The following is a 24,505-nucleotide window of genomic DNA, read 5'->3' as shown; positions in this document are numbered from 1 at the left end:
AGTTTTAGATCATGAGGCACTTGGAGGTACAAAAACAAACCCTCTGTGCCCCCACTCCTAGCTGAGCTTCCTGTCCCCCAGAACCTCTAACTTCAGTACAAGACAGAGATAAGCCCAGGTTTATGCAGCTCTAGCAGGCCAATTTGGAAGACAGCCTCAGGCTGAGGAACCCAAGACCCTTGGGAAATTTGCTGATCCTTGAAGAGGGACACTGAGCCTGGAAATCGAAGACCAGGGGTCCACTGGGCCTAATGTGCCCTTCTCATCCACCCCCTCTCCTCCATAGACCTGGCCTTTTGCAGCCACCCTTTTTGCCATCATAGTCCTCTGAACCTCCCCTCAAGCCCCACACTTCTCTAGTTGAACAGAACTTCTCAGGATGCCCACTAATCTAGCCTTCATAGGAGGGCTTCCATTCCTTTTTGCCCTTTTATGCCTAGAGCTGAATCAGAGATACTGAAGTGGGGCAAGAGCAAAGTTGAATGCCTCTTTCCTGTCCCCATAATGGGACATTCAGGGAGTTCTACCTCGACCAGATGATAGACAAACCAAACACTTTGCCCAACCATTTATTTCTAAGGAACACCTGGGGACTTGGGGCAAGAGAGGGAACCTGGGAGGCAGAGTGGGAGTAGGAGAGAATTAACCAAGAGGAGGAAAGTCCAGTCTGGGGTAGTGACTTGAGGACGGCAGGGAGGGGAAGTATAAGAAATTGTAAGTTTCCCTGGCTGAACCCAGGTAGAAATCAGAAGGGTGACAGGAAACTGGCAGTTTTCTCCAAAGTTCTTGGTAGTCCTTCTAATGAATGTTAGAGTACTTTATTTTTAGGGTCGTTGCAGAAGTCCAGGAAGCAGCATTGAGAGTATATCCAGAAGCCAGACACAGGAGAAGAATGAGTATATGAACAATCACTCATCTGCTCCTGGCTGCGGCAGTCATTCACCAAGATGTCAGAACCACTGCCTATGGAAGGACCACAAACTCCAGTGACAAGGAGGTTCCCATGCAGAGTCCCATCCTCACACCCTCTTCCCCCAAATAGACTTCCCTGGGTCAAAAGAAAAGACTCCTAGAATTGGGTAGGAGTGGGGAGTGTCCAGTGGGTCACAAGCCACGCAATTCTGAAGTTTCCCAAGGAAGGTTGAAAGAAAAGAACCATTTAAAAATGTAACACTAGAGGAGCCAGGACTAAGTTGAGGTCTGTAGAGCAAAATGGGGAGAACAAGCACCCATTAGAGGGTAAAAGTAATAAAATAGGGTGATGATGTCTTTGATATAATGTATGTATTAAAGGGGAAAAAAAGCTTTGTGTCCCTGTCCCAAAAAGTCATGCACAAGGATATTCAATTGCTATCCTGCTTGAGAGAGAAAAATATTAGAAACAGCCTAGATGCCTATCAATAGTAGGATGAATAAATCAGCTTTGATATGCCCACTGCCATGAAGTACAGTGGAATACCTCAACAGAACAACAAAGCGTTTATAACCTGATATGGAAACATTAAGTCCTCATAACTGTCAAATTTAAAAAGCAAATGCAGAACAGTGTTTGTGTGTTTATCATGGTCTGCTACCATCTGGGAGAAATAAAAGAGTGAATAAAAGAATATGGGGGCCAGGCAGTGGTGCATGCCTGTAATCCCATTGGCTTGAGAGGCTGAGGCAGGAGGATTTTGAGTTCAAAGCCAGCCTCAGAAACTTATAGAGGCACTTAGCAACTCAGTGAGACCCTGTCTCTAAACAAAATATAAAAAAGGGCTTGGGATATGGCTCAGTGGTTGAGCACCCCTGGGTTCAATCCTTAGTACCAAAAAAAAAAAAAAAAGCGCAGCATATTTAGGGTGAAATGTGCACAGAAGGTTGCAGACAGGATAAAGTAATGAGAGGACTAGGGAATACAGCTTGGCCATATAGCAGATGTCTAGCATTCTTAAGGCCCTGGGTTCAATCTCCAGCATGGCTGAAAAAATTAAAAAAAAAAATTTTAAAATGTAGTGGAAGGATGTAAATGAAGGCAATTTCATGCATTGGGTGTTAAGAACACCATCCATGGAGCCACTACTTCTGACGCAGCCTCTGAGATTCAGGCAGATTTTTTTTTCTTTCTACATCTTTATATACCTATCTGTAAAGTGGGGATAATATACTGCCTCATAAGGTTCTAAAATAAACAGTACCTGGCACAGAGTGTGTGTGCTGTCTTTTGTTAACTTAGTAAAGGTAGGAGAAAGTGGTGTGCATCTGTAATCCCAGCACTTAGGAGGCTTTGGGAGTTGGAAACAAGTCTGGGCAATATAGAGAGACTATGTCTCAAAAGATAAATAAATAGCCAGATGTGGTGGCAAACACCTGTATCCCAGTGGCTTTGAGGCTGAGGTAGGAGGATCACAAGTTCAAAGCCAGCCTCAGCAATTTAGCAAGACCCTGTCTTAAAATAATAAACAAAAAGGGCTGGGGATGTGGTTCAGTGGTTAAGCACTCTTCGGTTCAAACCCTGGTACTAAATAATAATAATAATAAGGAAGGAAGGAAGGAGAGAGGGAGGGAGGGAGGGAGGGAGGGAGGGAGGGAGAGGAGGAAAGGAAAAGAGAGAGGGTGAGGGAGGGAGAAAGGGAGGGAAGAAAAGCAGACAGGGGACTAGGTGGAAGAACAGACTTGAGGAAAGAAGGAATGTGGTCAATTTTTGGCAAGTTGAAAATGAGGTAGAGATGTCCAGTAGATAACAGGACACAAGGAAAGTGGTTCAGAGTAACATTCAGATCCAGGAGGAAGTACTCTGTGGCTGCTGGTTGAAGTCAAGGAAGCAGATAATGTCTTCTAGGAAGAGCTTTGCAGTGGGAAGACAGCTAAGGACCAAACATGAATCACTGAGTCTCGGGGGGATAAGGCAAGACAGTGAAGGTCACTATGAGGACCAGTGGAAGTTTCAGAAGAGTGACACATATAGGAACTATGCCGATAGCTGGGGAGCAGGCAACTTGAGGAAAGGCCTATGCCTCTGGAGATCTCCAGGGTCCCCTTCAAACCTGGGTGCCAAAGAGGGTAGGAGCCAATCAGCTGTGGGTTGAGGAGGAAAGCTGGTGGAAGTGGAGATAGGGAGTGATTCTGAAGGAAAGAGATGGAACAGTGTCCTACGGCTATAGGAACAGGACTTGGGGTACTGTTTAGGACGCTGGGAGAGGCTGCTTAAGAGGGCTGGGCCCATGGTGGGAAAAGGCAGCTTACTGTTCTTTATATGCAGAGTGAAGCAGCTGCTGCCAACTGGAGTGAGGCAGATGTCTGATCCCAGAAGGCACCCCAACTCCTTGGTTTCAAAGAGACATCTATAGCAACGCAGGTATTTGGGGAGATGAGGTGGTTGAGGGGGTCCCGGATTGTCAGGAACGAGCTTACCTAGAACACAGAAAAGCAATGACCCCAAACCTCTCATACCTGATTCCGGGTTGGCCAATCCCACTGTCTCTCCCCACCTCAGAAAACTATAAAATCCCTGATTCTTTAAATCCATTTGGTTTAGTATAGCAGAAGCTTTAGTCCTTATTGAAAAAAAAATCTTTGTTCTCTCTTCTTTTGCCTCTAAAGGTGAGAATTCATTAAATCACTTATTCATTCATTCAACATGTATTTGAAGAGCTAACATTTGCCCAGCGCTCAGTCTCTCTCAAATTCACAGGTGAGGCTGAGACAGCCCATACCAGCTTTGTACAGCCCTGTTAGGGCAGTTCTTCCTCTGTAACTTTCTCTCTAAATCTTCTGTCCCCCAGACTCTTTTCCAAACATGCTTCATTTTATTTGTGATATTAGGGATTGAACCCAAGGCCTCACACTTTCCAGGAAAGCTTTTTTGTTTTGAGACAGTGTCTTACTAAGTTACCTAGGCTGGCCTTGAACTTGCAATTCTCCTGCCTCAGGATCCTGAGTAGCTGGGATTACAGATGTTCCCCAACATACTTGACATGAACTTTTTAAAATCCATAATGCTGAGAAGTAAAAACAAGAGTGCATCACAGGCCAGAAAGACTATGCTTCATGTAGACAGGGGACGTCAAGCAGCCCATGCCACATGCTTTGTTTTTGCAGTCCTATCACAGGAGAGGCCCATATTAAACTTTGTCCACTCAAATACCCATTCTCTCCCTCCTTCCCCAACTACATGTATATACATTCCCCTCTTCCTTTAGTCCTCAGCTCAGACCAAACATTAATGAAACCTCAGACTCAGCAGAGCACTTGGGTGAGGCAGAGGCAAATACTAAACAAACACTTTGAATCCTGTTTCTCTGTAGATGGTGCTTTCAGCCCAGTAAGATCATCAAACAGAATTTAGCCTAGTTCTACTTTGTGGATTCTGCTTCCATCGTTGGTAAAGTACTTTCTCAACCTTCCCTATTCGGTTCTCCTCAGATTTGGATAGAATCCCTTCAGTATCTCCATTCAGATCACTGTCACTGAGTGAGACAGCCATGGGGCAGTTCCTAGAAAAGACCCTCAGGGTCAATATCAGTCCTTAGGCAAACCCAGGTATTTCCCTACCACACCTGTCCATTGCATCTTTTCTGCTGCCTGGGTTTACCTAAGCATCCTGATGTGGGCAGATGTGCCCAGACAATCAGTGTATTTATTTCTCCATCCAGCAGGCTAGGAGACCCTTCTGAACCCTTGGAGCCACTTACCAAACACCAAGCTCATCATGACCATCACTATTAAGAAGATGCTGTACAGGGATTGGGGGATGCTGTGGAGGCTCAGAGGCCCCAGACTCAAGCTCCCTGAAAAGCCTGCCATGAAATGCACCACTGCCCTCTGGCCTCTGTTCTGGGCTTATATTGGCGGAAAAGAGGTTGGCCAAGAGGAAGGAGAGAAGCAATACATTTAGGATGGAAATCAGTGCCAGAACAGTCAGATCAGAGTGTCCTCACCCACAGCCACTCCAGATCTTAACATCCTGCTTGGGGCAGGGACCCAGAAACAGAGGAATGAGAGGGAAACTTTTATATTAATCCATCAGATGTTTATTGATTTACTGCATCAGATGTTGAAGATAAGCAGTGTCCAAAGCCCCTGCCCTCACAGGGCACAGTCTAGTGGAGGAGACAAGTCAACAGGCAATGGTGGGAAGAGGCAGAGTGCTGCTGGGAGCACATGGATAGTAGAAATCACTATCCAGAGGGATTTCAGCAGAAGAGAAACGCGATCAGATTTCTCATAAAAGACTGCCATTGTTTGCCTGTAATTCCAGAGGCTTGGGAGGCTGAGGCAGGAGGATTGAGAGAGTTCAAAGCCAGCCTGGGCAACAGCGAGATACTAAGCAACTCAGTGAGACCCTGTTGCTAAATCAAATACAAAATAGGATTGGGGATATCATTCAGTGGTTGAGTGCCCCTGGGCTCAATCCCTGGTGCAAAAAAAAAAAAAAAAAAAAAAAAAAAAAAAAAAAAATTTCCATTGTTACACATGGGAGAATGGGAGAATGCAGGGAAATAGGGAGCTATTCCCGAGTTCAATCACAAGATGGCGGCCTGGTCTCGCTGAAGAGAATGAAAGAACCTGAGATACAGTGCATTTAGAAAAAAGATTGTACAGATTTGGTGTATGAATGAGTAAGTGAAGGAATGGGGAATAGATTCGCACGAGGAGATGACTGGTAGTATCATTTTCCAAGTACCATGTCTTTCCAAAAGCGGGAATATCTGGATCACAGAGAAACAGTGACACTCTCCCAACCCCTATTCTCAGACTGGTGCCCCCTTGAGGTTCCGGGGCACCTTCTCCCCCAGCACCCCTTTTACTCCACCCCCGCCCAAGCTCGGCTGCAGGCCAGTGAGTCTAATCTCCGGCTCCTACATGTTACCGGGCCGTGCGTTCTCTCTCCGCGCCTGACTGCACCTTAGAATTCTCAGGAGGATGCAGGGGCGGCCCCTGCCCAAGCACAGTTCGCTTGGCGTCAAGCCAGGCGAGCTGCGCGTGGGGACCCAAGGGTGAGCCAGCGGACACCCTGTGCATGAAGCGGCTTACCCGGAAGGTGGTGCTGTAGTACCACCGTTCCTCCGGGTGGATTCCGGAGTCCGCGGCCCCAGGGGCGCCGCCCATTTCCTCGGCACTAGACCTGCCGGGCTCCCCCACTTCACCAGCTCAGTCCCCACCTCCTTAGATCAGTCGCAGATAGACTCAGGGATTTTACTTTTAAGGACACTGGACTTAAAAGTAAGGACACTGGGAGGTCCTCGGCGTCCAGGACGACATCACCTGCTCCGGTTTCCCCTTTGGAGGTTTGGGGCGGGGTCCTGAAGTCGGATTCTCTGCTAATGCCCTGACTACTCAAGAATCATGCGATCTTGTAGTGTTGATGGGGAAGATGGTAAGAAACCGACAGGAAAAGCAAGGACGGGTCCCAGAAATTACGGGATGGAAGAAACACTAGAGAAAAACGCACGCTACTGCGCGCCCCACCCTACCCGTCTTGGAAAGAATGAAAGTTCAACGCTGTATTACAGAACGAAGAATTGGGAGAGAAGCGCCTGTCACCTGTCTGTTAAATGAGGGAGTTCGTGGAATAATAAGGAAAAAAATCAACGAGCGAGGGCTCCTCTGGAAGCGAAAAGGGCAAAGCGGAGTCAAAGGGAAATTTTACGGAGCCCTCAGAACCCCTTTATCGAATATAACCGCACCTGAAAGGCCAAACTAGGAGCTAAGCGAGGCTTAAGTGGGGTACGAGAAGACTTGCCCCGCACTAAGGTTACAGCCCCGCAAGCTTTGAGCAGAACCTATAGGAAGACCCGGGAGCGGAGGGCAGGTGCTTGGTGGGAGCCGCCTCCGCCGGACGGACGTGGTCTCAGAATCATTAGTCCAGCCCCTGCTTCTTTTTATTCCTTGCCTCGTTCACGCGGCAGGGCGGGGCGCACACGCTAAGCGCCGCGAGAGTTCGTTTTTGTAGTGATGGGTTCCACCCAAGCTTTCCTAGTGTAAAAAGGTGGGGCGTTGTAGCAGTCGCTATGGTGATAGCAAGGAACGAAGGCATCCGAGCAGATTGTTCCTCCCTCCGGACTACTAAGGACGCCTAGGGGTAGGCTGCCGAGTGACGAAAGCGAGGAGGTGGGGCCTGAGACTGAAGGCCACAGTTGGAGGAATCCGGCTTGGCAAACGAAGGGCGGTAGGCTCTGCGCGAAAGGTGTTTTTTTTCCCTCCCTTTCTCCTCATTTATTAGTGTTACTGAGATTCAAGCCTAGGGGCACTTTGCCACTGAACTACATCGCCAGCCCTTTAAATATTTATTTATTTACTTACTTACTTATTTTACCGGGAATTGATTCCAGGATGCTTTACCACTAAGCTACATCTCCAGCTTTTTTTAAATTTATTTTTTATTATTTTGAGACAGGATCTCGCTGAATTACCCGGGCTGGCCTAAACTTTGTGATCCTCCTGCCTCAGCCTGAAATGAGGCAAGTTCTGTTAAGGGATTGCAGAACTTTAGACTGGGTCTTTAGATTGGCTTCCTGATTGGATGGATGATGGATGGATGGATGGATGAGCCCCACCCCCTAGGGATCCTTCACCAGAAAGACCCTCATTTACTTGTGACAGCTTTGTGGAGAGACACATGCCCCTCCCGGGCTTGTGGAGCAAACTCTCAAACACACAGCCCAGCCCAGAGCCAAGTCAGAACCTCAACTTGGAGCAGCTGAAGGCAAAGCTTGGGTCAATGAGATAAGGTAGGATAAAGCATGGCCCTGTCCAGGGACCTGCCCCCTTCTTCCCAGGTTTCCTGCCAGACTCTAACTTGCCATCTAGCCTCCACTCTCATGCCAATTTCCCAGCTCCTCAGGTGCCTGGGTATTCAGGCCTTGCTTGGTGCCCAGTAGAGGAGGATCCAGAGAGCCCCAGCAGCTGTGTGGTGGGCATCTCAGCTGACCTCTTCTGGAATCTTGCTATATAGAGTGAGGAGTGGACCAGGAGCTGGTCCCATCCCAAGATGAAGGATGGTTCTGTTTAGCTACTCTGACCTTATCAGGTGTGGAATAATCTGACATAGACTGAGGCTCCTGAGTGGGGTACTTTTAGGAAAATCAACATGTTGGTCCTCCCCTACCCTTACCCATTTGCAGAATCCAAGGGTCCCCTCTTGTCATCCACTGTTCTCTATAGTATGTGTAGAAAGGTGGGGCAAAAGTGGCTTTAGGGAAGGTCTACAATGTCCCTAATGCCTATACAGGGCTAGGAAATGGGAGTTCTTGTCTCCAGGGTATGGGAGACAGAAATGGGTACCCCCTATTTGCACTTAAGAAGGTTTCCTTGGCTGAACAAAGTCTTTGTTTCCAAGAGATTAACTGTCCTGATGCATCTGGGAGAGTGAGATTCAGAACCATGCAGCTGGTCCCACAGCTTCCTGTTCCACGCTTCCCATCCCATTACCCCCTGGGATGAGACAGAGGAGAAGGGTGTCAGGATCAAACTTGCAAAAGGCACAGCATTCTGGAATTATAGTCACCTCCCCTCTAACCCCAAATTTCAGGCCCATATCACCTGATACGTCTCAGATCTCCCTTTCCTGTGGAGACTGGGAATACCCTCTTAAGGAGTTGCTAAGCTGCTGGGGCAGACACAGCCTCTGTCCCCCAGATTAGAGGAGGGTCATGCATTGGAGGTGGAGAAGACACAGAAATCAGCCAGAGACTATAACTAGAACATCAGAACATTTTCGCTCATGTTAAGCATCTTATACCTAACGATGGTTACTAGGTAGTATAGTAAACTTGGGGGTATATCATCTGAAAAACAGAAGTTTCTGAGGGAAGGTAGCCAAGCCACAAACTTGGAAGAGGAATATATTCTGTTACATAAGGTCCAAGGATTAGAAATTTTTGGGAATCCATTTCCTCAGGTTAAATCTAACAACTTTATTTTTCTTTCCTTCTTTCTTTCTTTTCCTTCATTATTATTATTATTATTATTATTATTATTATTATTATTTGCAGCATTGAGGATTGAACCCAGGGTCATTCTACCACTAAGCTATATATTCACCCCTTTTTGAGACATGGTATTTCTAAGTTGCTCATGATAGCCTTAAACTTCAGATCCATCATCTGCCTTAACCTCCTGAGCCACTGGGATTACAGGTATGGGATCTGACTAACCTAAGAATTTTCTAACAGAGCTGTCCAAAAGATAAAGCATGGCTCTGGGAAGACAGGTGTCCTTGACTCCTGGCATTAAGGTCCCTGGCAAGCTCTGTGTTGAATTGCAAAACTGGGAGGACAGTTTTGATGACATGGTGAGGAAAGTGGACAGGTTTTCCTGCATACGACTCCAAGAGAGAACAGACTGCTTCTCACTCCCTGTTGGGATGAGAAGAGCTGAGCAAGGATGGCTGTAAGGGCTGAGAGTGACACCATACAAACTGGACCTGGAAATCAGCAGAGAAGTTGAATAGGTGAAATCAAATACTAGAAAACACTTTGTAAACAGGTTATAAGTTAGAGGGGGCAACCACAGGCTCCTAGGGCTGTGGTATGCAGGAGAGACTGAGGAAGGAGGAAGGAGAAGCTAGGGAAGCTGTACAGCTGTGATAACCCTAGGCACTCCAGGGAAAGGTTAGGCTTTGGGACCTGCTGCATGAGGACAGCTCAGATTGTGGTTGAAGGCCAAGGGGTACACAGAGATGGGGAAAGTTAAGCTGATTGTCTGGAGTTATGGTTTTCCCAAAGCCTTGCCCTTGGGGCCTCTGCTCTCCCCAGTACCATCCCCTAGCTGAACATCTGTGAAGTCACACAATTAGCCAGATAGTAGAAAAAATACCTTTTTATATTAATTATTAGGAATAATCCATTCATTTAATGCAGGATATGTATAGGGGAAGGTTAGGTGCTGTCATGTGAATGAGGGGAAACGTGCAAAAGGAACTGTGGTAAGGAGGGGGATGGTCCCCCACTTTCCACAAACTACAAACAGCAACATGAACATAGAGAATCACGAATAAGAGGGTCCTCCCTCATGTCTCCCCCATCCTGTTCTTCCATGTGTTCCAATGTGGTCCCTAGAGGTGCCAGGGCATCTGGAAGTTCTGGGCAGGAAGTGGGGTGCAGTGTGTGGCCTCAAAATTATGCAGATGCTTCCGAGCCTGAGGAAAGGGGGTGGGGCAAGTGGGCACAGAGCACCATAGGCAGCAGAAGCCATTGGACACCCTCCTCACTTCCCATCCTCCACCCTCCAAATTCACCACTCTATGAAAGCTGCCACTTCTATTGCTTACAAGGGATCCCCTGTCCCCAAACTCTATATGTGACCCCTTCCATTCAGTCCCCTTCCACTGCTTCTCACTGAGCTCACCAAAAACAGAGCCAGCTGCCGCCGTCCATCTGCACTCATGTCCTCCCCTGCAGAGAAGAGGCACTTAAACCTGGCCAGGTGCTTAGGTATTCAGCCCCTTCTTGGACTCTCCTCACTTGCCCTCCTTACCTACACTCCAGGGGAAGTCAGGCCCATGTTCTGCCTGGTAGGAACGGAGGACAGACAGACACCAGTCCTCTTCCACCTCCCATCGGCTATAAATAGAGGCTGTTCAAGGAGAGAAATGAAAACCTATAAGCAACCTAGCCTTGTTAGGCCCCTGCCACAAGCCTTATCAGGTACCTCTCACCTTCTTCCAGCTGTGAGGAGGCCTCCAGCCACTGCCTCACCACACGAAGGCCTTCCTCTGCCATCACACGAGGATACCTACAGAGAAGCACCAAGACAGGAGGTTAGGACTGATTTCACTTCACTCTTCACCCCAAAACTTCCCTCCCTCCCCATGCTAGTGTCTATCCCCATCTACCAGCTCTCACCGAAACTGCAGGAGCTTCAGAAGGAGGTCATTGCCTCGGTTGGACATGATGTCTTCAGGAACCCTGAGGATGAGAAGAATTACTCTGGAGGGGCTGGAGGTTGGGAAGGAAGGATCTGAAAAGCTGTGTTTCTGGTAGGCAGAGGTGGCAGGGGCAACTTCTAGCCATCTCTGAGGTCTGGGGAGGGCAGAGGCTCCGAAGCACTCACGTCGTGGTGATGATCTCATCCTTAGTTCTCCGGATCAGTAGCACGGGGCCCTGGTACCTTCAGGACAGAGCAGCAGGGAAGGAAAGCTCAGACGGAGAAAAGTAACAACTTGTCTACCCCAATCCTAAGCTAGCCTTCACCCAGGAGTGAGGTCAGAATATTTAAAATGGGCATGGCAGTCAGGACATGGTGGTGCATGCCTATAATCCAAGTGTCTGCAGAGGCTGAGGCAAGAGGATCACAAGTTTGAGGCCAGCCTTAGCAATTTAGTGAGGCCCTCAGCAAGTTAGTGAGGCCCTGTCTCAAAAATAAAAACGAAGCGGGTGAGGCTATAGCTCAGTGGCAGAGCACTTGCCTAGCATGTGTGAGGCGCTGGGTTTGATCCTTAGTACCACATAAAAATAAACAAATAAAGGCATTCTGTCCATCTACAACTACAAAAACTAAAAAAATAAAATATAAAAAGGATGAGATGTAGCTCAGTGGTAGAGTGCCCTGGGTTCCATTCCCACAATTAAAGAAAGAAGAGAGAAAGAAAGGCAGGCAGGCATTGCTTAGTTTGATCTTGAAGGGGGGAGAGCCCTGCTCTGCCAGGCCCTAATCCATTGACTGCCAGATCATGAGGAAGTTCAGGGTCTCAGGGGATTTGAGGTGTGACTGGGTGTGACGGGTAACTCATGGGGCAGTGGCTATTTGCCAGCTTTCCATTTAGGGCTATTTTCAGTATATTAATACCCAACAGTGCTGTGGCATGGGTTGGTGGGTAATGGGGGTGAGTGAGATGCTGGACACTTGCCTGCCCTCACCTGCACAGTTGTTCTGCATTGTTTAGATTCAGATGCTGCCTCACAGTCCTGGTCACCAGGCCCCCTAGAGTGGGACAAAGGTAAAGGGATAGCAGTGTCAAAGACCTTGCCCAACACAGAGGTCCCCACTGTTCACAGGAAAAAACTGAGCAGAAATAAGAGGGCTGAGCCTTCCTAATTCTTCCCACACACACACAAATGAAAACCATCTCCAGTTAGAATAGCTCCTAATTCCAGCCCACCCCTTCCCTGGAAGGACAGTCCTGGGAGCTGTACTCACTCCAGCTGTCTGGCATGACCTTCAAAGCCAAGGGTACCAGGTCATCAAAGGAGGCATCCAGGATCACAGCACTTACATCTGGGTAGGACATAGCTGCCCATGTGGCTAGTAGCAGAACAAGAAAGAAGGCAAGGACTGAGAGATGCTCTTGCCTACCATACACACCCTCATCCCATGGGCCAGCCCCACCCTAGCCAGGATGTTATCCCCTGGTCTCTCCTTAAACCCCACTTCACTTGGCCAGGGCACAATCTGGAGAAGAAGATATCCAAGTGCATGGAAAGACAGTAGGCAGAACATACTCTTTCCCTGAACTGCCCACCAAGGACCCTCGGCTACTTCAAAGAAGGAAGGAAAGGTGAAGTTTATACAACTAGATATCTACTCCTGGGCCCACCTAGAGATTTTTAACTCCTCCCTCTTCTTCCTTGAGCCTCTACCCCCATCCAGAGCCATTGGTGTATTTCCCCACCTCTCCTAGGTGGGGGGCATGAATGTGTCTACAGTGGCGTGTGGAAAGAAAATTGGTACCAGTGAAGCCACCAATGGACCAGGCGTAGATGATAATGTCCTGGGGCTGGAAACCCAGGCGGTGGATGGCAAACTGGACCACCACATCCATGGCGTTGGCTTCATTCTGAGGAAAAGGCACCCCCTGCAGGAGGAAGGGCAAAGGAAGGAGGGGGTCACACCAAAGGCCAGCTCACCTGCCACCTGCATCCTCCTAATATGGACCCTTCCTACAGCCACCCTGCAACAGAGAAGATGTGGAAGAAAAAGGTGGTGGGAGAGGACAATGTTTGAGATCCACTGCCTTTCAGCCAGCCCCCAACTGTGTGTGTGTGGGGGGGGGCAGCTCCCATGCTGCCTTCACATTTACAGCCTCCCAGCCCTCAGCACCTAGCCTCAGTGAGTGGAAGGCCCCACAGAAATTGCACCCCAATTCCTCCCCTCCAGTAGCTCACCAGAAATAATTCTGGAAAAGAAAGGGATTGCAAAGAGGGTCTCACCGTGCTTCCAGCAAAGCCAGGATGATTCCAGCCCAGGACTGAATATCCAGCTGTAACACAAGGGGAGGAGGAACTGAAACCTCATGGTCCATGCCCCTCTCTGTCCCTGAGGGAAAGACAGCAGAAGTACCCTCCAAACTCAGAGGCAAATTGCTCCATGCCTTGCCAGGATAAGGAGATAATGCCAAAGACTCTGAGGCAGCAGAAGGGAAAGATGTATGACTGTGTGGTGGAACAGAATGAAGAGCATAATAAAGGTAGGGGATACGGAAAAGGGGAACAATATATGTTTCACAAAGCAAATGGGGAGTGGACTTTTCCCCAAAAGTGAGAGACTGAGACCTCATGAGAAAGTAAAGGTTAGTTCTGGGAAGATCAGAGCAGTGTGAGCGGTAGGTATATTCCAGTCCAAAGAGCAGAAATAAGAGGGCTGAGCCATGGCCTACCTTCCAGGGGCGTGGAGACACAGCCCACCTCATAGAACCCAGCATTCCCCTCACAGCAGATCACCTAGGAAAGAGACAGAAAGGCAGGGCTCAGAGATCCACTGGAAATTCCCACATGAACAGGGAGGGCAGCCTGAGAAGAGCTGTGTAGGGAAGAGGAAAGGGAAGTTCCTATTCTTTTTTGAGGTGAATAAAAACTTATCATTCCACAAAGTCCATAAGATGAGAGGCAAAGTGACTACAAATGCTTGGCAAACTGGACCCTCAGAGGAAGATGACTCAAGTTGGATCACTCCACCACCCAGTACAATGTCCATTTTCCCTTGGGAGGCCACCAGGTAGGTTGCTCTTAGGAGAGGATGGGATTATGGATCACGCAAGCACGCTGGAAACAACTGAACCCAAAGCCTCACAAATGCTCTATCACTGAGCTACACTCCCAGAGCCTGAATTTTCTTTCCTTCATAGCTTTTGGTCTGTTTTGTGCCTGTCCCTGTTTTGTGGCATGCCTACTGCTTTCCTTCTCCTTCTCCTTCATTGGGCTTTAATCTTTTAATTAGATAAACTCCAGTTCCATGGTGTCCCAAGTTGAAGCCCGGAGATGGTGGGACCTGCATGAACTCCCATAGCAGGCAGAGTTAGCCCTAGAACCCAGCTCCTAGATTCCTGGGTCAGTGCTCTTTCCAGAGCACCTTCAAGGAAGCAGGAGACTTTGGAGCCAAGCTGCCTGAATCCACATACAATGCTACCACTTACTAACTGTATGAGCTAGGAAAGTTATTCTGTGCCTCAGTTTCATTATCTATAAAAATGGTCTAACGTGAATAGTACCTATCTCACAGGATTGTTAAGAAGATTACAATACATGTCTTACATGGAATAAATGTTCTTGGTGGTGACAACTGTGATTATTATTTTTTGAACTTGTATTTCCCTGTCTTAGAGTTTTTCTATAGAGGGCTTTAGGGTACAGCTTGGATTATTCCCCACTCTGATGCCATAGGGAAAGTCTGTATGGCTGGGGTCCCCTGAGCCTTTACTGCCCTCCCCGCACACCACCTTTGGTCCCTGTGGTCTCTCACCAGCTTCTGTCCCTGGGGCTCAGCTGTCCCCCGCCGATCCACAAACATGGTGTCAATCTCATTGCCATCACAGGCCAGCAGCTTTGCCCGGCGGCCGTTACACTAGGGAGATGTAATGGCCAGGTTGTGAGTAGCAAGAGGCTACATCTCTGGGGAAGAGAAGGGCCAGCAGGGGGCAAGACAGGGGGCCTCACCTCTTCCACCAACCGGGCCTGGCCCTGGAGCAGCACAGGCATGAGGGCCTTCTGGAGCAAGTATACAGAGCCTGGATATAGCATCCGGCGCCCCAAAGTGTGTGCCACCAGGAAGCTGTAGGAAACATAGAATAATGAACCCCAAGTCCCCAGTGGGGCCTGGATATTGACTCAGCTCTAGCATTGTCAGAATGATGAGCCTGCTTCACCACTGACCTTCACAGCTTCACAGTCCTCTTTCAGCACTTAATGAAATAATATATGTGCTAGGTTGGTGTTTTTGAAACTTTTTTTTAACTGCAAGAATTGTAAATATGTACATTTTCTACTGTGGCCCACTATATACATATATACACAGATGCTCCTCAACTTATAAGGTGGTTACAGCTCAACAAAATCATTGTAAATTGAAAATATCACTGTTAAAAACACATTTAAGGGCTGGGGATGTGGCTCAAGCGGTAACGTGCTCGCCTGGCATGCGCGGGGCGCTGGGTTCGATCCTCAGCACCACATAAAAATAAAGATGTTGTGTCCACTGAAAACTAAAAAATATTAAAAAAATTCTCTCTCTCTTAAAAAAAAAAAAAAAGATTGACTAGTGGGTCAAAATCCATAGTTTGAAAGACATCAAACTAGACCACAAACTCCATCAGGGCAGGGACCTGGCTATTTTGTATAATGCAATATGCCCAGTACTTGCCACATAGGAGGTACCTGAAACACTGTAGAGTAGGGGCTTAATAAATAATTATTGAACAAACTTTCTAATCTAGACAGATAAGACACGGTAGGTGCTATTCCTGAAAAAGATGATTGACAATTTCCAGTTAACCTTGAAGTTGGACAGCCCCAGAATGTCTCACAAACTCTCTAGCATCCCCTTCAAAACCTCAACTCTGAGGGGTTGGGGATAAGGCTCAGTGGTAAAGCACTTTCCTGGCATGCGTGAGGCCTCTCAAGTACCTCAAAAACAAGTGCTCAAATCTGGCTTGCCCATCTACTGATCGGCACACTGTCAACAATCAACCCCTTAGTTCAACCCCTTCCTTAGTATTCTAGAAAATGCCCCATCTCCCCACAAAAGAAAATGCCCAGCATCTGCTTTGCTGTAAGATATGAGTGGTTGCTGTTGTTATTCTGTCATCAATAAACTAAGACTTACTTGGCATAGGCACCCAGGCAAGGTATGAGTCCTTCAGAAATGTTACCCTACTTATTCTCCCCAACAACTCTATAAAGCAGGCTACTCACAGATGCAGAAACTGAGGCACAGTGGGGCCAAGGGCCAGGGTGGAAGAAGCGAAGGAGCCAGGATGGTTACACAGAAGTGCACTAGAGCCTGCTCCAGCTACAGATGATGTGTTTCCTTTCCACCCCCAACCCTACTGTTCCTTCTCAGTCACACTGAAAGAGCTTTTGTGTCAGACAGAGCTGTGTTAATATCCCAGTTCTTCACCTATGAGATTTTGGTCCTCTCTGAGTATTTTCTTCACACATAATGTGGATAAAAACTTCTTCACCACAAATGACACACACAAGCACTTGGCCCTAGGCCCAATCAATAAATGACAGCCATTTTATGATGGAGTACCAGTCCTAGGATCCTTACCCCATGTCCTCTCCACCCTGCTGGCCTCCCTCCCGCATCATGTCCCACCTGGTGATCTGACAAGGCAGCTTCTTAACACGATTGAGGAGGGTGTCTGCTGTTCCCCTGTGTAGGGGCTCTGGGCGAAGTAGGGCCACACCCCGGCGGGAAGGGCCCCCTCGAGACTCCTTCCTGAGAAAGAGAAAGAAGTAAGGGAAGATAGGGTCAAGAAAAGAAAGCTGGATATCTGAGGTCCAGAGAAAGGTGGGGGTCTAGGAATGAGAAGGTGGCACTAGAAGACAGGCACTGGGACCTGAGAGGGGATGGAGGGCAGGGACAAGCAGTACAGGGATTATCTGAGCCAGTTCCAAGGAAGGGATAGAGTAAAAGGACTGGGGTCTCACCGACTACTGGGTTCTTCCCAGTGGAAGTCAATTGGCCAGCTCCTGAAGTCAAAGTTATAGTTGGCAAGCTGCCTCTGTGGTGACCAGGGTATGAAAGAGTTGCAGAGGAAAAGGGGGATTCAGAACTGAGGGTGGGTGGTCCCCATCCACCCTCAACATCCTTGTCATCCACAGGCCTGGCCTCCACACGTCACAGGAGACCAAGTGGAGGTCAGCACCCTCCAAGTTCTCAGATGGAAACTCTACTATGACTAGAACAATTGGGAAAGATAGGTGTCTTATTTGAGCATCAGTGCTGACCCATCTTCCCTCTTCCAGACAAGGAAACTAACTTTTCTTTTTAAAGAATCTAAGACTGACCCACCCCTAGCAGGTGCTTCAGATATAGAGAGTGGGGGCCCATTGGCTGGTCACATTCCCTTCTCTACCTGGATGCCTTAAATGGTGCCATCTTGGTGGCTCAGAAATCCCCCAGCAGATCAAACTGATGGTCTCATGGCTGAGTGTCAGGAGGGAAGTCACCACAGTGGGCTCTATTCTGGAAAAAAAGCTCTGACTATTCCATTCACACGGCCAGCTCCCTCTCTTCGACTCCTGCAGCCAGGGGCCAGTTCTGCCACACAGACCATCTGTGCCTCTGGGCACCCTGCTGTGTTAGCCCACATGCTTTCTGCGGGCAATGGGAGCTGCATCTTCATGCTGTACTGTGTTCCTCCCCCACCCCCAGAGCTCCAGCTCTCTATTTTGAGGAGGTTTTTTTTTCCTCCTGTCAGAGAAATTTTTGATATTTTCAAAAATAACTTGACTAAGAGAGAGCAATATAAAAATTGTACAAAAATATAAATGACAAAACAAAACAAAATGAAGAAAAGCCAATTTCAGCCAGGCTTTGTTCAGATCTGCTCTCAAATCTAGACTCAGCCACTTCCTTGCTCTGTGACTCTGCACAAGTCACTTAACCTCTCTTTTTGCCTATGTTTCTTCAGATGTACAAATGAGGGTAATTATGCTACCTCACACTGCTGTTATGAGAATTAGAAAGGACATATGCATTATGCAAAATGTCTCAGAACAGTGGCAAGGTACAGAGCATTATTATACAGCTCCATAAATGGTGGTATGGAGTAATCATCAAGGCAATGATGGTAATCATAGCTATCTGATCCCAGAAACAGGAAGGAGCTTCATGGGGCCCCATAGCCCCTTCTCAAAGATAATCACACTCCAGCACTGGCAAACCTGGCACAACTTCAAGGACACTGTGCCCTGGCTTTTCTGCCTCCTGGAGCCACGCTGTGCTCTCGGGCACAGGAGTATCTATGCCTGTCCATCTTGTCCCATCCCCAAACAAAGCTAGCATGGTGTTCAATGCATACAACAAAAACAAACATTTACAGAACTGAGTTGCTGTGATAGAAAACTCTCCCAAGAAACATTATGGAGGGCTGGGGATATAGCTCAGTAGTACAAGCGCTTGCCTAACATCTCTGAGATGCTGAATTTAATCCCCAGTACTGCAAAAAAAAAAAGAAGAAGAAAGAAATATTATGAATGTTTCTACCTTTAGACAATTCTTGTGGATTGAAAGTGGAGAGGAAGAGGGTTGTTCTAAGAGAATATTCATAAGAAGTGATAGCGAGGACAGTTCATTTATGGAGTACGGAAAGGACACAGCAATATATGCAGGCAAAGACCCAGTGTGGTGGGTGGCAAAGCACACCACCTCCTCCTGGCAGAAGCTGGTTCCTGGAGCTCTGGGGGCAGCTGAGGAAGCTGCTAGCAGGGTATGTTGTCTGACACCTTTCCTAGAACTTCTCACCTTATTTTCTGCAGACTGGTTCCGATGTGTTGCTTCTAAGATGGTGATGAACTGCCGGTATTGGGGGTTGGTCCAGCGGCCAATGCCTGGCAGAGAGAGGACAGGAAGTAGTTTATTGGGAAAACAAGGAAGAAAGATGTCTTGGTCTTAGGGAGAGATGGGTAAGAAGGCCCTGGAAGGAAAGGTAAGGAAAAAGGAACTGAGAGCCTACAATGTGGGGAAACAGACCTTCCTCCTTCTTCCACATCCAGCAAAAGGCTAAAGAATTCTTGAATTCCTTAGCTTCTTCAGTTTGTCTATTTTTTTCTTTCAGTGCTGGAGATTCATTTTGTTTCTTTATAGACTAGCAAGCTTCCATCTTTCAGAATGTTCATTCTCCTTGGTCTTAAAACACTGTCACCCAACCTTACTCTTCCCTTTTGCTAACATCAGGTTTCCTGACTTTTCCCTTCCAGACTTCTCCAGGGCTTGCTTTCTGTATGTTCTAACCCTTGCCATCTGGCTTCACACTCTCTTGCCCTTGCCCATAATTATCTCACCACTGAATCTATGTACCCTTCCTCTGTCCTTATTCTCTTCAATTGCTCCACTCAGCATTCTTCCTGTCCCTCCAGATTCCTTCTTCCATTGCTTCCTGGGCTTGCCCTAGCTTCCTTAGGATTCCCACACTGCCTCTCTCCTGCCTCTTTTCTCCTTCCCATTGGGAAGGGCAGCAATTCTCAGTGCTGACTCCTCTCCCCCTTCAGGATCACATCCACTCTCCCTTACTGCTGAGAAATATCAAATCCCAACTTTTCTCCTTACTGCTCACTGACCTGGCAGGTGTTGTATGCCAGGGACTGTTCCACCCAGGGGAGACAGGCAGGAAATGAGATGCATAGCTCCCCGCCTCAAAGAGCTGGCATTCTGATAGGGGTGAGGTGGAACCAGGAAAGTCAAAAACTTTTTAAAAAATTGTCAGAGTGGTCTAAGTGCTACAATAACAATAAAACCAGAATGAACTAGAACTTTTTCAAGGGTAATGCCCCTGAACAATATGTCAATGAGAAAAGAAGCAAGATACAGAATGATTTGTATGGAACAATGCCACCTATGCCAAAAATGTAAAATGCACAAAATCACACTGTATTGTTTACAGATTCTTATCATATTTCATAGATTCTAAGAAGAATTGTTTTAACATTTGAAAACTCTAAAATTAATATACATTTTTCAATGAATGTTAGCTTAGATTTGATAAAAGAAGGTATATTATTCATAAAAGTACAAAAATATGGACCAGATCAGAGTCCACCAGATGAACTATGATTATTTCTGGGCAAAGAGGAAGTGGGGCTGGGAGGATTCCAATGGCAAATACAAGTCCACTGTAATGCTTTGATATTTTATTGACAAAAGTAACAGACCAGGGTTGAGATTCTGGCTCAGTGGTAGAGCACTTGCCTAGCACATGTGAGGCGATGGGTTCAATCCTCAGCAACACAAAAAAAATGAATAAATAAAATAAAGATTAAAAAAAAAAGGTAATAAACTGGGTGTGGTGGTGCACGCCTATAATCCCAGTGATTTGGGAGGCTGGGGCAGGAAGTTCAAGAGTTCAAAGCCAACCTCAGCAGCAGTGAGGCACTAAGCAACTCAGTGAGACCCTGTCTCTAAATCAAATACAAAAAGGGCTGGGCATGTGTCTCAGTGGTTGAGTGCCCCTGAGCTTAATCCCTGGTACCTGCCTCCCCAAAAAAGGTAACCAAGGCAAATAGCAAAAAAACACAAGCATTGTAATATTTAAAATATTTTGTTCTCTAGATTTTTGGTTTTTTTCCTAAATTAAAAATAAATAAAAAATTAAGATGAAACTTGAGTAGTATAAGCCACTTTTGAGACAAGTGGTCAGGAAAAGTCACTCAGAGGAGGGAGCCCAGCCAAACAGAGATCAGGGGTAAGAATGCCTCAGGCAGGGGGCCCTCACCTGAATGACCCCAACTGTAACCATCCAGCCCCAACCCCACATCTCCACTCTGAAGCATCTCCCTCACCTGGTGGTCATTAATATGTACCCACCAAGTCTCAATGACTTGTTTTGCCTTTTTGTTTTGTTTTTTACTAATAAGATGTAACATAAAACACATATTCAGATTAAAAAATGCAAAGCAAGTGAGGTGTGGTGGCACACACCTATAATCCCAGCTACTCAAGAGACTGAGGCCAGCTGGGTAACTTAAAAAGATGCTATCTTAAAATAAAACATAAAAAGGGCTGAGGATGTAGCTCAGTGGTCTAACACTCCTGGGTACCCCCCGCAAAAAAAAAAAAAAAAAAAAAAACCCTACAAAGTAAACATTGATGTGACTATCACCCAGTTCAAGATAAAGAGAGCCACTTCCAGTCAGGAGTCTTCCCATCCTGTATTCCTCCACCCCAGGGAATCATTCACCTTACTTTCAAAATAAGCATGCCCTTGTTCTTTTGAGTGACTTATCACATACATAAGTATTCCTTTTAAATTTTATATAAGTGAAAACATACTACATACATCATATCGTGGTGCACTTCTTCCACTTCATATGTTTGTAAGATTCATCTGCAGTAAGTGTAGACATAGTTTGTTCATTTGCATTGCTGTGTAGTCTTCTATGGTTATACCATAAAGTATTATTTATCCATCCTATATGTCATGACCATTGGAGGTGTTTCCAATAGGATTATTATAAATGATGCATGCTATATTCTTATTTATACTTGTGCAGGAATTTCTCTAGCTCCTTAGGGAAAAGATTGTGCTTTATACCATCCATGGTTATTCCCCCTCAGGACCCAGCACCAAACTGTATTGGCAAAAATAACTTAATATTTACCCAGTGATGGATAAATCCAAACTAGGCTTCCTCTCCACCTACCTCGGAGGCAGGCCACGCCTGCCAGTAGCAGCAGCAATGTCCCAGCATAGTGAGAAAATGGCACCACTTTGGACAAACTCAAGTAACCTGGGAGGGGAGAGGGATGATATGAGAAGCTCTCCACAGTCTCCTCAGCTCTTCTTCCCCACTAGCCCTCAATCTCCCCCAACACCTCTCTTTGGAACAGCCACACCCTGAGAGGAAGAATATATGCCTGATGGAAGAGGGAAGCCAAGCCAACCTCACAGGTTCTCTTTCCTCTTTAGGGGGGTGGTTCACCTGCCAACAACCTGCCCATTTCCTGCCCCACCACCTTTGAAACCACACTGACCTTTCCTGTACAAGTAGAAGAAGGCGAAGGGAGAGGAGTAATAAGAGATGGACCAGAAGACTGAAGCCTGCAGCAGAGAGATAGGGACAGGCAATCAATATACTCACATGCACACATGCATACTGGTCTACCATTTCCAGGCCTGGACTCTGAGCAAGGTAGATAACCTGAGGAATATCATATCAAGTTTCTATTCTGTGGATGACATCATGCACACAGAAAGTGCTTAATATTTGTTGAAAGGTAGGGCATCATAGCATAATGCAGGCTGGGAAAACTAGGTACAGATTCTATTTTATTCCTCTAATCATTCCCAGACAAAATCTCATCACATTTAAAGACCAGTCTCTAACTACTCCAGTTAATCAAGTCTTTTCAATTGGTCCTGCTCAGGACAGTCCCTGGCCTGGTCCCCAGGGACCAGAGATGCGCAAACGTCACCATAGGAACCCTGCCAGAGAGAACAGCTGTCTCTGCAGCCAAAGAGGTTAGTTGCCAGGGAGGACAGGTCACAGGGGACTGCAGGACTTAGCGCCTGCAGATGGTCCCAAGAGTAAACATGTTTTCCTCAGGGGTTAGGCTGCCCCAGAAAAAGTTTTGCTTCATACAAAGGGGAGTGCCAACTGTACACGCTTGAGAGTGTGTCTGTGTGTGTGTGTTGGAAAGGTCTGCAGCAAAGTTCAGAGCACCCTCAACCCCCAGGGGCACTGCTTTCTCCCAGGCCTGGGGAAGAGTAAGTTCAAGAGGGCAGCTGGGTCTGAAAAGATGCAGTGAATAGCAGATGCTGGGGTAGACATACCAGTGCCAGGATGCTGTCCGCATGTTTCTCCAGGGCACGGGGCTGATAGTATGTATCCTGCCAAAATAGATGGCCCCATTAAGGACCCTGACCATTAAAAAGTCTTACCTCTTCCCTTTCAAAAGCCCTAATATGCATCCTTTGGTTCTAGCCTGCTTGGCTCTCTCTCTTGAGACACTCCTAGCCTCTACAAAAGACTTTCTTCCCCACCCCCACCCTGAACATGATTTCCCATCCTTGACCATGAGAACAAGCTCAGGGTGCTGGACTTATAAGCAAAAGTGAAAGCAGGATTGGGCAACTTTTGCTTCTTTTTCACAACCCAGTTGCAAATGGGTTGAGCATGTCCCTACAGGGAGCAGGGTTAGTGAGAAGAAAGGAAAGACACCATGACAATTCTAAGAGGGAAAGAAGAGCAACAGAAATAAGAGTAGGTTGATTAAGAAAGAATGAGGGGGTTGGGGATGTGGCTCAGTGGTAGAGCACTCGCCCAGCATGTGCGAGACCCTGGGTTCGATCCTCTGTACCACATAAAAATAAATAAAATAATGGTATTATGTCCAAATACAACTAAAAAAAGAAAATATTAAAAAAAGAAAAGAAAAGAAAGAATGTGGCTAGGAGTGGGCAGTTTGTAGAGGTTAGTAAACATAACTTGAGACTAACAATAAAAGGAAGAGAACAGGGGAATAGCCTATCACTACCCGCAGATTTCATAAATGCAATGACCCTGGGGTCTCCAGGCTAGGTTTGGAGGGGGTGTGTGTGAGGCGGTGGGTGGGGGGGAGAACGGCAGATACATGATAGGTAGATACATGATGCGCAGAAGTCATTTTGAAACTCAATGCCAGGTTAAAGGGAAAAATAAACAAAGCCCGGAGAGGCACCAAAGGAAACCGAAGAAGAAATTGGCAGTATGACGGCAAAATCCACCGGATCCCCAATCGCACAGGGTCTCTAGCAGGACTTGAGACCCAAGTGGGGCCGGCATGAACCATGACAGATGGGGTGGGGGGGATGCGGGGAGGAAAAAGCAAAGACTGGTAGTGGAATGAGAAAGCAGTGCTCAAACAACGATGAAGAGAGAAGGCGGGTAGTCCATAGGCGTGACTTGAACCCTGGAAACACAAACAGCGCAGACTTTTCGGACAACCGGTTTGACAAGCAGACTCCCCTTATTTCCAATAGTGGGCACTTCTGGGGAGCAAAGGCCGTAAAAGGTTTGGGCTGTACCATGTTTTTGACCAGGGAGGAACTCGACTCACCCAGGAGCTGGTAGGGGGATTAGTGACTGAAGTTGGAGTCTCAGGGACGCTGGATGGGGCCCTTTCTGAGTCCCTCTCCCGGTAGATTTTGTAGAGCCGGGGACCGAGGACGCAGCTCAGTAGCTTCGCCATGGCCCCGGCTCGGGCCGCTGCTCTTCCAGCAGCAGGTCCCCCTACTGGCCCCGCCCTCCCCTGCCTCTGAGGTGTTGCGTGCCCTTGACGTCAATACGTACCGGCTCCGCCTCGTGCCGAGTCGCGACTTTCTCAGCGCTTACTGGGAAGGGTTTCGCGCTGCTGGACCTACGGGTACAGCAATGGTCAGAAATTAATAGGAAGCGTTTGCAACCGGGAAAGTTAGAAAATTGCCCGGAATTGTTAAATCATTCTTTCTATTTTCTAATATGAACAGACTCTAGAGTGATAGCAGAAACCCTGGATAAGATTAGGAGCGCTTGCCGGCGCTGCGGTACACACCTGTAATCCCAACAAGTTAGGACACCAAGGCAGGATCGCAAGTTCAAGACTAACCTCAGGAATTTAGGGAGGCCTT

General features: G+C 47.2%; 2 protein-coding genes across 2 annotated transcripts; both read right to left on the bottom strand.

Moving 5' to 3' along the window:
* Window positions 1-808: 808 nt before the first annotated feature.
* Ly6g5c (lymphocyte antigen 6 family member G5C) lies at window positions 809-4,788 on the bottom strand. Its single transcript, XM_076859539.1, has 3 exons — window positions 4,674-4,788; window positions 3,226-3,393; window positions 809-963 (listed from the first exon to the last, which is right to left on the bottom strand). The coding sequence occupies exons 1-3, from the start codon at window positions 4,783-4,785 to the stop codon at window positions 809-811; spliced, it is 435 nt and encodes a 144-aa protein (XP_076715654.1). The 5' UTR covers window positions 4,786-4,788.
* Window positions 4,789-9,783: 4,995 nt separating this feature from the next.
* Window positions 9,784-24,141, bottom strand: Abhd16a (abhydrolase domain containing 16A, phospholipase). Its single transcript, XM_076858925.1, has 20 exons — window positions 23,956-24,141; window positions 22,691-22,747; window positions 21,892-21,958; window positions 21,561-21,647; window positions 18,667-18,752; window positions 16,848-16,921; window positions 16,513-16,635; window positions 14,853-14,967; window positions 14,659-14,760; window positions 13,577-13,640; window positions 13,131-13,180; window positions 12,652-12,775; window positions 12,121-12,225; window positions 11,841-11,904; window positions 11,035-11,091; window positions 10,827-10,889; window positions 10,640-10,716; window positions 10,459-10,557; window positions 10,330-10,376; window positions 9,784-10,120 (listed from the first exon to the last, which is right to left on the bottom strand). Exons 1-20 carry the CDS (start codon window positions 24,085-24,087, stop codon window positions 10,037-10,039), a joined length of 1,677 nt encoding a protein of 558 aa, XP_076715040.1. The 5' UTR covers window positions 24,088-24,141; the 3' UTR covers window positions 9,784-10,036.
* Between the last annotated feature and the right edge of the window lie 364 nt (window positions 24,142-24,505).

This window comes from Callospermophilus lateralis, chromosome 6 (assembly GCF_048772815.1).
Source record: "Callospermophilus lateralis isolate mCalLat2 chromosome 6, mCalLat2.hap1, whole genome shotgun sequence".
Taxonomy (NCBI): domain Eukaryota; kingdom Metazoa; phylum Chordata; class Mammalia; order Rodentia; family Sciuridae; genus Callospermophilus; species Callospermophilus lateralis.
The sequence above is the reverse complement of the archived record's forward strand: the minus strand, read 5'-3'. Positions and strand labels throughout refer to the sequence as shown.